Genomic DNA, 13,290 nt, shown 5'->3' with positions numbered 1-13,290 from the left:
AGATTTGCTTCTCATCAGCAGAGACTGGGCATCTATTTAAAGCACAAGGAAAAGCAGATGCTGCAAATGCAAGGAAACACTGGAAGAAAATATCTATCTGTCTGCTGAAGTGAACTTAAACTTGATCTTAAACTCTGAGAACGTGACGGTGAATGTCCTACACTGGCCCAGATTTCAACCCAGAAATTCGGTGGCATCTAAAAAGATGATTCATAAGATGAATCACTTGTCGTATTCTTCGTTTGTAAGACGCTTTGGATAAAAATGAATAATGATGATTCTGAGCACAAACTTAAAAAAAAACAGTCACAGCAAATCAAGTGTGTATTAAAATAAACATTTAAATATTTAATTATTTATATTAATTTTAAGTTTCAGTGCTTTAGGGAAAAAAGAAACATGACACAGAAAATATGTGTGAAATTTCTTGCAAAGCACCTCAACATAAATCCCTCTGTTTCTAGAGAAAACAGACACTGTGAAATTCACGAAGCATATTTTGGAATTTCAGCCTTTGCATAGCTCTTTCTTTCAGTTTCTCTAAGCTAACCTTCTTGGTCTGATGACCTCAAGCGTCCCTGCATTTTTAACGAATCCATCAATAAAGCTTAGAAGTGACCAACCTGGCAACCGCCAGACACATACCTGGCAACCACATATGGGAGTAATCCATGGATGCAACAGGACCGGTCTTTGTCATGTTGATGAATGTGTGTGCAGTCGTTCAGTGAGGTCCTCTTCCTCTCACACACATGCATGTACACTGTTTCTGTCTCACTCTCTCCGCGTCTCTTTGACTCTGTCAGTGTGCGGCCAAGAAGGAGGAACAAACTGATAACAAGTGGGGGGGTGAAGTCTCCACTCCTCCTTCTCTCCTCCCTCCGTCACCTCCTCTCTACGCTCGAACTCACCCACACCTCCGCCCCCTCTGTGCCCACTTCCTGACCCCGAGAGAGCAAGAAAGGACCGGGTCAGGGCAGACGTGCCACACTCACAACACAATGACGGCATTTTACACTCGTAAGTTTGTTGCGGGTCTCACTGAGCGAATTTAGGCAACGCTCGCATTTGGAGGGCGAAATGCTGAGCGGGACGGTGAGCGTACGAAGGAGGAAGTGAAGCGCTGTCGATCGGTGGGCTGAAGAGTGGGGTCAGGTGAAGAGAGAGAGGATGAAAGAGGTTGAGAGTGGGAAGGCAGCAGAGAGGAGCGAGAGATGAAAGAATAAGCAGATGGCGCGATAGAGGTGAAAAGAGGGGGAGAGTTGTGCCGCTGGAAAGTGCTGGGGTTGCTGGAAAGAGTAGCTCACGAGTCCTGCGGTGACTCTCCGTCTCTCTCTCTCACCGTATCTCTACTGTACATCAACACATCTGTCACAACACAAGCCTCCATCAGAAAATACAGAATGAGGACGTTTGCTCACACGGCTTTTTCCAACCTCACACGTCCACACTGGGGCATGAATCACCCCGTAGGAGCCCAAAACAAAGCAGAAAAAGCAAAACAAGCCGTGCGTGTTTTGTGATATAAAACTGTGATGTGTCTAAAGCAGGAAGCAGGGATGGATGACAGGCTGTAGTGCTCAGTGACTGAAAATAAAAAGGTCCAAACTACATGTTCTGCACCAGAGAACAGTGTGGACACAACAAATCATTACTGATATATATATATATATATATATATATATATATATATATACATACATATATATTTATATTATTTTAGATATTATACAGTAAAGTTATTAAATGCTATAAAACAACAAAAACAGAGGTGCATCCTGTGATGCTTTTATGTTGCTTATTTTTACTATTTGTTCCAATTCACTTTTTTTTTTTTTTTAATAAAAACATTAAATGAAATACAATTTTTTATATTATATTTGTCTAGTAAATTAATCTGAAAGATTTTAAGAGATGAAAGATTTTATACAAAAGTTCTTAAAGCTCTTGAGAAACGTGCTATGAATGGTGCCATATGTCATAATATAGTTTTCATCTTCATACATTTAAAACGATTTTTAAAAATTAATCACAATAATCTAAACACTAAATAAAGATAAATATTAGAAAAATATTTGAAAAAAATTATAATTTTTTGAAAATAATATTATTAAGACACTAAAATGATTTTACAGTAATGGTGAAGCACACTAAAATGCTAAATATTACATCGAATATTGGTGTTAATAAATCTATAAAATATAAATAAATAAATAAATAAATTATTTTATTTTTAATAAAAGTTTTTAAAGCTCTTTATAAACAGTTACATTTGAATGGTGCTGTTTGTTGTAATATAATTTTCACCAGTATTTGTATCTTCGTAAATTTAAAAGGATAAAAAGGACATTTAATCTGAATATTAAATAAAGATACAGTATTAATATTAAAAAAAATAGGAAAAATAATAATCTTTTTAAAAGTATTTTTTCTTATTAAGAGAAATATTTTATTCTTAAAAAAATCTTAATAAGATATTTAACAAAAAAAAAAAACTATAAAAGTGAGATTTAGGCACACATAAATATGCACAATATGATATTGTATATTTAGGATTATAGTTTAGGATGTTGAGTGAAGATAATGTTGATGGAGTAATATGAAAAGCATTCCATATATATATATATATATTAGCAGATACACACCAAATTGTTATTATTATATTTTATTTATATTATTTTAGATATTCTGAAAAACCCTGGAATGCTTTTGGGTTGAAGTGTTGAAGATCCTTATTGGATTATTTTCACTATTTGCTCCAATGCATAAATAAATAAATAATGCAGTGACCATTAATATCTCATCTTCATACATTTAAAAGGATTTTAAAAATGTAAAATGTAATCACAATAATGATGTGAACATTAAAGATACAGTGTCAGTATGAACAATATTAAGGTTAATATAATTATCTTTATGTGATACATAACAAAAAAAGAGAGATTTCCTATAAAAGGGAGATTTTAGCATACATATACACAACATGATATTGTATATTTACGAATATAGTTTTAGGGTGTTGAGTGAAGTTAACGCTGATGGAGTGATATAAAAGCATTCCACCTAAACATTTAGATTTTTTACTGTTTTTAAGCCGTCACCTAAACATTTACTACTGTTAGTCTAATATTAGACAAAGTCTCATAGCCCGCCAGAAAAAAGAGATTCAACTGCATACAACAGAAATTAGAGAATTTCAGCAGCAAAAACAAGATTTTGGCGTATTAAGCAAACCGTGGTTAGAACGAACAAAATGTAATGGCTAGCTACCTCGGAAAATTTTCGACAAGGTCCGCTAAAATGATTTACAGTCAAGGTGAAGTCCAGAATACGCGGGTGATTTAAGAGACTGCAGTACTGTATGTTCAACACTAGGAGGCGCCATTGCCCCGCTTCTCATGAACGCTAAGAAGAGTTTCTCTCCAATCTCCTGATTAATAACCTTTATTTCCGAGCGCTCCATTTCAACTTTACCGCTCATATAAAAGTCAAATAAAAGTGAATAACATGTCTGGTTTAAATTCTCATTAATATATAAACACACAAACATCCAACAAAAGAGCTGTCACTTAATTCGCTTACTAATCTCTCTACGCATTTATATTTTCCTCCTATCCACCTTACTCTTCCCGTAAGAGAGGGCGCGGCCACTTCAATGTGTAAATTTAATGTGTCTGACTTCAGACTCATCCGCGTTCAAAACAGCTTCTTCATATAGCAAACTGATATTATTTTAATGTATTATCTTAATTATGAACGCAATGATTTGGAAACAGTTTACTGCACTTTGTTATTCTTTTCATTATTTCCCTCTCACACATTACCAGACAACATCATCTTATAAATCTTCTGTAACAAAATAATCTCAAACTAATGCAGACACTAGAGATTTTAAGCACTTGTATATTTATTATCGTATCAGACAAAGAGAGCAGAGCATCAGGTTCACGGTCATCGACGGACCGTCTGTATGCTGCGTGGCTGCTGGGGTTAAAGTTCACGACCCTAGAGGTCACAGACACGTCTGCATATGTCACAGGGGTCTCAGGCCATTTGGCCGGACCCTCGTCTCATGATTTCCATGGAAACATCACTCCTAAGGGCTTCCTCGTAATGATCGCAAACAGCATTTTCAGCTCATGCGATGACCTGCGGCCTGATGCGTTCGTAGAACGAACAGGAACATCTCACGATCCACCAGCACATATGCCTCTATGATCTTTAAAATCGAGTACGTTTCTTGATCCGTTCCTCTCTCTCTCCTTCTCTCCATGTTTATCTGATCAGCTGTCCGTTTAAGAGCGTGAGCTGTAGGCCTCAAGAGAGCCATCAATCTTGCAGCTGTCACAGCTCAGAGCCGTATGCGTGCGTATGTGTGTGAGTGATTAGATACTAACTATTTCGCACAGCGAACGCTCTTCGCGCCGCAGATGCAATCGCGTTTGGTCCGACACAAGTGTGTCTCGGTCTTTAATGTTGATAAAGTTACTTTCCGTCCTTCGTTCCAGACTGAGGCGTCCACCTCTTCACCTCCATAAACACAAACGTCCATTCTCTCCACTCCTCCAGCTGTTAAACTATCAGCACGTCCCGTAACGTAATGATGAAAATGCTCTTTTTAAATTGTTTCCAGACATTTCTTTCTCTCTTTCTTCCCTGCTGGTCAGCAGACGCTGTGACATCACTGGACACTGCTCTGCACTGTGATTGGTCACTGGCCTACGTTGCCAGGCAACAGCAGTGAAAGGTCTCTTGTGTGTGTGTGTGTGTGTGTTTGTCTGTGCTTATGTGTATGTTTTTACCCCTGTGACAGACAGTGAAATGGTAAATGGAGAGCGGCTCTTGTGCTGATAAGTTTCCTATCTGAAATGGAGCATTTTTCCTGTAATGTGAGGGTTGTGTATCGTTTCTCCTGAATGAATGTGTGCATGTTTAATATTTGGCCGTATATAGGTGTGTGTGAACGCAGCTGTGTGTGAGAAACTGTGTGTCTGGGGAATAGGTGGTTATTGTTTTTGACACAGACCCTCATATTTCTGCATCGATCGATTCCTCTGACTCTCGACACGACAATAATCGCACACACACACACGCGCGCGTACACACACTTGGGCCTCTTTCTATCAGTAGCATTATTACTGTGCAGAAAGGTAGAGGGGGAAATAAGGGGAGCTGAGAGGAATTCATACGCCAGAACGGGAAAGAACGTGGATGCAGGAGAAAGTCAGGCCACTTGAAAAAGAAGTGCACAGTGGGAGAATTGATAGTAAAATCTCACTGGGAAAGAAAAGGACAGGGGGAGATGAAGAGAGATGAGAAAATAAATGAAAAACTTGGAAGATAAGACTAGAAAGTAGAACGAAATGTGTGTACGCTGAAAAAGTGCCACCAATCTGGCGCTCTTGGTCGCTACAAATGACCGTCTAAACTGAACTGATTTTTTTTTGTGCAATATTGAATCAAACCGGTTTAAACATTTTCATCGGTTTCAATAATCTTATGATGCTTCATTAAAAACTCTGGTTTACTGATTCATTTGTGTAATTTTTGTTATGCAATAAATTTGCTAAAAAGGTACATTTTATATTTAGTATTGATTTTATTTTTTATAAATTTATTTAATATAAATTTGTGAAATATTTATATTAATAATATCACTATTTATTGCTATACTCTGGATGAAATAAAATTGTATATATTTACACAATTTTTATTAAAACAAAAATAATTTAGTTAAAAACCGTGTGGAAAACATGCTTTTTTTTTTTTTTTACATTTTTTATTTCATTTTTGAATCTAATTGACTTCTTGGTAAAACTATGGTTCCTCTCATTAATTAAAACACCCATTTTGGAACAAATACATGAAATACTATATATATGTAATGCCAAAAATGATCTCTATAATATTTTAGCTATGAAGCTGGTTTAGCTATGAACTTTTCATCCGTTTCAATAAACTAATGCTTCATTAAAAAGTCTGGTTTGATGATTTTTTTGTGCAATTTTTGCTATTCAATTACTTTGCTAAAAAAGTAAATTTTATATTTAGTATTTATTTTATTTTTAATTTATTTACTATAAATTACTGAAATATTTATATTCATAAAAGTACTATTTATTGCAATACTATATTGCAATAATACTATATAAATTAAAGTGCTTAAAATTGTATATATCTACATAATTGTGTATTTAAAAAAAACACCAATTTTGGGACAAATACATAAAAATCAATATATACATCAAATAAAGTAAAAAGCCTGAAAATTACCTCTAATATTTTAGCTACGAAGCTGGTTTAAACTTTTTCATCGGTTTCAATAAACTTATGATGCTTCACCTTAAAACTCTGTTTTACTGAATAATTTGTGTAATGTTTATGCATTAAATTCACCAAAATAGTGCATATTATATTTAGTATTTGTTTTATGTATTATTAATTTGTTTATTTTTATAATTTATTTACTACGAATTTGTTAAATATAATTTGTTATATTCATAATATTACTATGTATTGCTATACTCAGGATAAAAATGAAAGTGATTAGTATTTTTTATATTTACATAATTGTATATTTTAAAATCATTTGTGGAAAAATCGTATGGAAAACATGGACTATTTGAACTGTTTACTTTACACAAAAATCTGGATATTTATCAAATAAAGTCAAAATTACCTCTATAATATTTTGAGCTACAAATCTGGTTTAAACTTTTTTAAATGTTTCAATAAACTTACGATGCTTCACTCAAAATTCATTTTTGTAATTTTTATACATTTAGTGAATACATTCAATAAAAAGTACATGTTATATTTAATATTTATTTTATTTGTATTAATTTATTTAATATAAATTGATGAAATATTAATATTCAATATATTATGTATTGCTATACTCTGGATAACAATTAAAGTGATTATTATTTAATGTATTTACATAACTGTATATTTTAAAAAAATCTGAAAAACAGTGTGGAAAACATTCACTATTTCAACTTTTTACTTTCCACATTACATATTTTGAATCTAACTGACTTCTTGGCAAAACGATGCTTCCTCAGATTAATAAAAACACCCATTTCGGAACAAATACATAAAAATCGAGATATATCAAATAAAGCCAAAAGCCTGGAAATTACCCCTATAATATTTTTAGCTATCTCGCCCAGCCCTGCTGCAGAATAATAACAGAAGAGCATTACAAGAGAGAAGATGAAGGATTCATCCCATCTTTTTCCAATAAAAGAAGAAATGAGGGATTGAATTGGGGAGGATGGAGGGGTGAGGGTACAACAAAAGAGATGAGACACACATACACACAGAAACTGTTGTTTTTGAGAGATGAGGAAGAGATGTTATTAGGTTGACAGCGGCGTAATGACGGAGCGGCTCTAGAGCTGTCACAGAAAAAGCACAAGCGCACCGTGATGGAGGACAAACACGGACATGTTCACACCTACACTGTCACTTTCATGAGGAACCGTTCGGTTTGACATGACGGACGGGTCAGGATGGTTAAACAGTGAGGCTACCTGGATTTTTAGTCTTACATACAAACAAAAAAAAGTTTTAGTGCATGAGATTTTGTAGTGCTCCAACTATATGAAGCTAGTCAGGTTTGCTAGTTGATTTTTAATATTTCATTTTGCACCTCCTTATTTGATATCCTCCATCCTCATACAGAAACTACGTTTCTGTCTTTTCCAATAGCTACAGTATTGTAGTTAAGATAAAATGTGATTGTTTTACACTTCCAGGGCTAATTTGACCTGCCTTTCACCTTTCCCTGCTCAGTTTTTTCCCCCTCATTTTGTCTCCTGTCTGTCATTCTTACTCATCAATATTCCCTCTCACCCTCCATCTTTATCACAACATCCATCTTTCTCTCTCCCATAATCCCCTTCTCCTTCGCTTTCCGCCCCCCTCCTTTTTGTATCACTTCATTCCTCCTCTTCGTTCTCCTCTCATCCCATTTCACTTCCTAAACTACATCTCTCTCTCTTTCTCTCTTTGTCTATCCATCCATTTCCAGCTTTTTTTTTTTTACCTCTTTTATTGTTTAATTTCCTTTCCTTTTTTATGCCCCACTTGGCCGTCTGTCTCTATCCGTCCTTGTCTCTGTGTTTGTGATAATAACTAAAATAAGAGTTTCTTCTGCCATTATTTATTTCTCTCCTCCCGACCGCAAGGAGATATCAAAACCTACTCAGAGGCGGCACAGGGGACCCGTGCTACATTTGGGGAAAGGAGAGGTGGACTATGAGATGGAGAGAAGGAACGAGAGGGGGTAGGGGCTCTACTGCTGTTAGATGGGGGTAGATGGGTTGGGGGGGGTGTATAGGAAATCGGTCTGGCTAGCGGAACAGCTTTTCACCTATCTCTCTCTCTCTCTTTCTCTCTCTCTCCCCATACTGCTTTGTATTCTGTGGAGATGACAGGGGAAAGCTTTATTGCTCTGAGTCGGTATCGATCGGGGCCCTAGGCAGGGGGGAGCGCACAGACGCCCATTAGAGGCACTTTCTCAACGACCGCTCCCTAAGAGCACAACCCCACCCCACCCCCCTCTTTCTCTTTCTTTGCCTCTGAAATTCAAATTCAAGGTTTCTATCCTTGAGGCTTGACTGAGAAAGAAGGAGAGCAAGCGAGAGGAGACATAATCTGATAAAGAAAGAGCCAAAAGAGACACAAAGCAAAGAAAATATATCAATATTTCAATAGCCTACGAATATATATGAAGTGCTACATTCCTGTTATTCCTTCAACCCACTATTATTCTTCTACACACTTCTATATTTTTAATACAGCATGAAAATGTGTAGGTTGAAATCATCTGAGATGTCCAGCACGATGTAGTTCTTCACACATTCACATACACCAAAAAGAAGCAGGGCAGAGAATGTATAGCAGTTCTGTGAATTGTGTGCAACACCAAAGCGATTTTTTTCCACTGTGTCTGTGTGCTCAGATCCCACTGGGATGTCACACTCTGGAATGAGGCCTGTATCACCTGTAATCTCCCTCTTCACAGAATTCTTCATTTTTAAATCAGAGTTTGGCAAGGCAAGAGTCTCACCTTACCATTCACCCGTCCTTGCCCTCTCTCTCACACCTAGACTAAACAAAAGCACACTGTCGTCATGAAGAAAACGCTTTCTCGGACCTCCCTGCTATCCAAAATCACACAGTATACTATAAATATTAATTCTCTACTACCCAGCTGAAAAAGCCTGACCGACAGAGACTAAACTTTGACCTTGGGGAATTTAAAGTTGTATCTGCACATCTCCTCTGTCCTTGTGGAGTGAATTAAAAGCTGCGGTGATCTGGTGCACATATTCTAGAAATTGAGCCTTGCTGTTCATGTGGAAAATGGAGATTCAAATCTGGCTGGCAATAAGTCCTGATCTCAGCCTCCAGAGTAATTTCCTCTCATCTCTTCTGTCTCTATCAATATAAAGTGAAATTATATATATATATTATAATAATAGAATAATAGTATTTAATATTATTTAATGATATCACTTTGTATAAATATATAGTTATGTACAGTTATATAAAAACAGTACTAAAATACTAAACATATATAATACTAAATGTATATATATATATATAACTAAATATAAAATTTTATATATATATATAATTGTATATATAATGTTATATTTAGTGTTTTATATGTAATAATATATTTTTATATAAATTTACATTTATATATAACAATATTAAAATACTAACTTAAAATACTATATATATATATATATAAATGTATATTATTTTATACTTACTGTATAATTATATATATATATATATATAAATGCATATTCATTTATATGTAGTGTTGAATTATATAAAACTATACTAAAATACAACATTTAAATAAATATAAAATATCAATATAAACAAACAAATCTATTAATTGAATGTATTATATATATATATATATATATATATATATATATATATATATATATACATATAAAATAACATAAATTAAATTAAACTATAATATCTTAGATTTTCAATAACATGAGTTTGAACCTTGGTGCTCATGTGGGAAATTCAGATTCAAATCCAGCCTGCAACATGTCTGTCTATATCTACAACATCTGTCTATCTACATCTATATATATCCCTAAATATATATATATATATATATATATATATAGATATATAGATATATATCTGTATTTTAGCATGTCCTGATTCATATATATATATATATATATATATATATAGTCAGGACATGCTAAAATTTGCATACACATAAAAATATATATATATATATATATATATATATATATATATATATATATATATATAATACAAAAGTGCTACATTTCAAAATATATATATATATATATATATATATACACACACACACAACACACACACACACTACAATAGAATATATAGTAGAATATTTAATTATAATATTTTAGATTTGCAATAACATGAGTTTGAGCTTTGGTGCTTACGTGGGACATTCAGATTCAAATCTAGCCTGCAACATTCAGTCCTTATTTAAGTCTCTTTTCTATCACCTCTATCTTTTCTATCCATAAAAGTGATATAATACTAATATATATTTATTCGCATCTGCATGTTCCGAGTGACTACTCAAGTAAAACTTTTTATATCCTCGGATATCGCTTCTTTTCTAGTCATGAAGTATTAGTAGCCATGGTGTGACCTCCCAATATGAATCCGATTACATGTTTTTATTCTGACGAACACTGAAAAATCTGTCTCCATTATAACCACATGGGAATAGTTGAAGAGACTTCGACACAGCACAATCGTGCACCATGTTTACACATGTGAGTCAATCGCTCCCACGCCAATCGATGGAAAGAGAGAGAGAGACAGAGAGAACAGGTTACCTTTGGTCATTAAGACGGGGGAATCCCAGACTTAGGGTGGTTAGGGGGTTCATTGATAGAGAGAGAGTAAGAGAGAGCGAGTATTTGGCAAAGAGAGAGAGCAGACAATTATCTGTATTGATTAAAGGGAGGCAGCACAGTGAAGAACAGAGCTCACTATGTGTCGATCAATACAGAGAGAGAGGGAAGGAGAGAGAGACAGAGAGAGGGAATTGTTTGGGGAAAGAGGGTCAATAGGGTGGGAACGAGATAGGGACAAAATCGAGAGTGAAAACAAGAACAAGAGTGAAATAATGCAATGACAGTGCATGACATAAAAAGATCTATGTATTGTTTAAAAAGTGTCTAGCATGTTTCAAATGTTTAAATATGCCAAGTACAGATGCAATTTTGATTATACACTAACACATTTTACAGGTACAAAATGAACTTAAATTATTATCATTGCTCTGAGGAATAAAGTGGTCACTAGTGAACACACAAAAAACTAGTGGATGTTTGTGATTAACGTGTGTGCGGTCAGTTCTACTTTACAGACCGAACGTGTGAGTTGAGTTTGAATGCATGTTGGGCACTTTGTAGCCGAGACCTCCTCTCGCCCTCAGAAACGCGTGAAACACCACGACAAAAGCTTCAAAGAAGACTAACAACAAGTGAACTGTGTAGACACAAGCAGTGTAGACAGAGCGACTGCTTGCCCCTTCTCAAAATATTAATCCCCTTTCAGACAAACTTGACCCCCAACACACACACACACACTCCCCTTTTCCGCTCCCATTAGGAGCCCAATGCATATCTACAGACTGAGCCGGCCGTTGCCTAGTAACCGTGACCCTCATCAGCTAACACTGGTAACAACACAACATTCATTACGTTTTCTGACTCATTTGTTGCTTAGTAATGTTACATTGTCTGAAAAGCATGTATTAGTGCACTTTAGCTGGAGTTTTAAAACCAAAGTTTTCAACAATGAGAGCATTTCGGGTAAGACCATATAGAACAAAATGAACCTGAATGTATTCAGTAAATGCATTAGATACTCAAATGTAAATTCATGGTCAATATTGGTCACAGATATGGAGATTTACTCACTAAAAACTCTTACAGATAATGTTTTCATGCCATTTTAAGTCTTATTTTGACATAACAAAGTGGTTATATCTAAGTGTGTGAGTTTTTTACTTTTTAAAATTAGTCTTCCTATTAACACTATAATATTCAGACTAATTCACGAAGGCACACGAACACAAGAGGTGGAATTTATCGCATGAACCAATCACAGTCGAACGTGACTAGTCATATCCAATCATATCGCAATGGAGGCACTGCCTCCTCTCATGTGACTTTCCCCCATGCCTTCTCAATTACCCCCCACCAAACTCACCACACACTTTTGGGGCTCTGTTAAAACTTATGCCATGTTTACACTAGTTTTAAAGCGGCGTTTTAAAATAAAACGATCCTTGTCTACACTGGCGTTTTTACTGCGTTTCAGAAACGATCTCTGTCCACACTTTACAAACCGAAAACACATGTCACATGATCATTTATAATGAGCACGATGTTATTATTTACGCTGTTGTCAAGGATATGCAGAGCGAATGTGGGCAGCCACGCCATTGTTTTCAAAAGTCTACATTTTGGTCCATTTACCATTTACAATTTATGTTTAAACTAGTATGTTTTCGTTTTAAAATGCATAACTTTTTTCTACAGGTACGCCTATCGTTTACACTACTCCTGCGTTTTCGACCCTCAAAAATGGAGACTTTCGAAAATGCTGCAGGCCCCATTTTAGTTTGAAAACTCTGGGGTCGTGTTTTTAGTGGCTATGTACACACTGCAAGTTTAAGGACTGACAACCGCATTTAAATGCGGAGTGAGTTCCGTAAATTATCGTTCCATGTGTGTACGGAACTCGAATTTGTAACATTTTGGCGTCTTGCAGGAGTGGATAAGAATTTAGCCGTTTGGTATCTGCCATTTTTTGGCTAAATACTCTTTTTGTCCATCAATTTTAACTAAACTACCGCTGTTAGACGTGCTGTGTTTTGTTTATGCTTGAGAGACTGCTTTAGAGAGCACGGTCTTTCAGTGTTGCCATGTCCTCATATTTACAAGCGCTTTTAGGCATGTTGTTTGATTTTAGCTTATAAAGCTAAGCACTTTATGGAGTTAATAAGGTGGTCTGTTGCAGATATGAGATATATAATTTTTGGTGTTATAAAACATAAAGCATTTGGGTGTTTTAGTGTTTTTTGTGCTTGTACCTGTTTGTTTGTTTTTTTTCTATGAAGATCTGGCAACACTGGCACTTGAGCGCAATGTGCTAAGGTTAAAACTTCTTTCACTATTATTTTCTTGCATCTCACATCCAGACAAGGACACATTTCTGGTGCATGCTTGA

At 35.2% G+C, this 13,290-nt stretch overlaps 1 protein-coding gene across 6 annotated transcripts in view; it reads right to left on the bottom strand.

The window, feature by feature from the left end:
* The window catches only part of pou2f2a (POU class 2 homeobox 2a), a 46,428-nt gene that overhangs the window by 17,816 nt on the left and 15,322 nt on the right, over nt 1–13,290 (bottom strand). For 3 of the 6 annotated variants that reach the window (XM_051131752.1, XM_051131755.1, XM_051131757.1), the window contains exon 1: nt 646–790. The exons of the other annotated variants lie outside the window; for them this stretch is intronic. In XM_051131752.1, coding sequence (XP_050987709.1) covers nt 646–700 — 55 coding nt within the window. In that variant the 5' untranslated portion in view covers nt 701–790. Of the gene's footprint in view, nt 1–645; nt 791–13,290 lie in introns of those variants that run through there. 6 annotated transcript variants of the gene reach the window in all.

Source organism: Labeo rohita, chromosome 16 (genome assembly GCF_022985175.1).
Source record: "Labeo rohita strain BAU-BD-2019 chromosome 16, IGBB_LRoh.1.0, whole genome shotgun sequence".
Taxonomy (NCBI): Eukaryota; Metazoa; Chordata; class Actinopteri; order Cypriniformes; family Cyprinidae; genus Labeo; species Labeo rohita.
The sequence above is the reverse complement of the archived record's forward strand: the minus strand, read 5'-3'. Positions and strand labels throughout refer to the sequence as shown.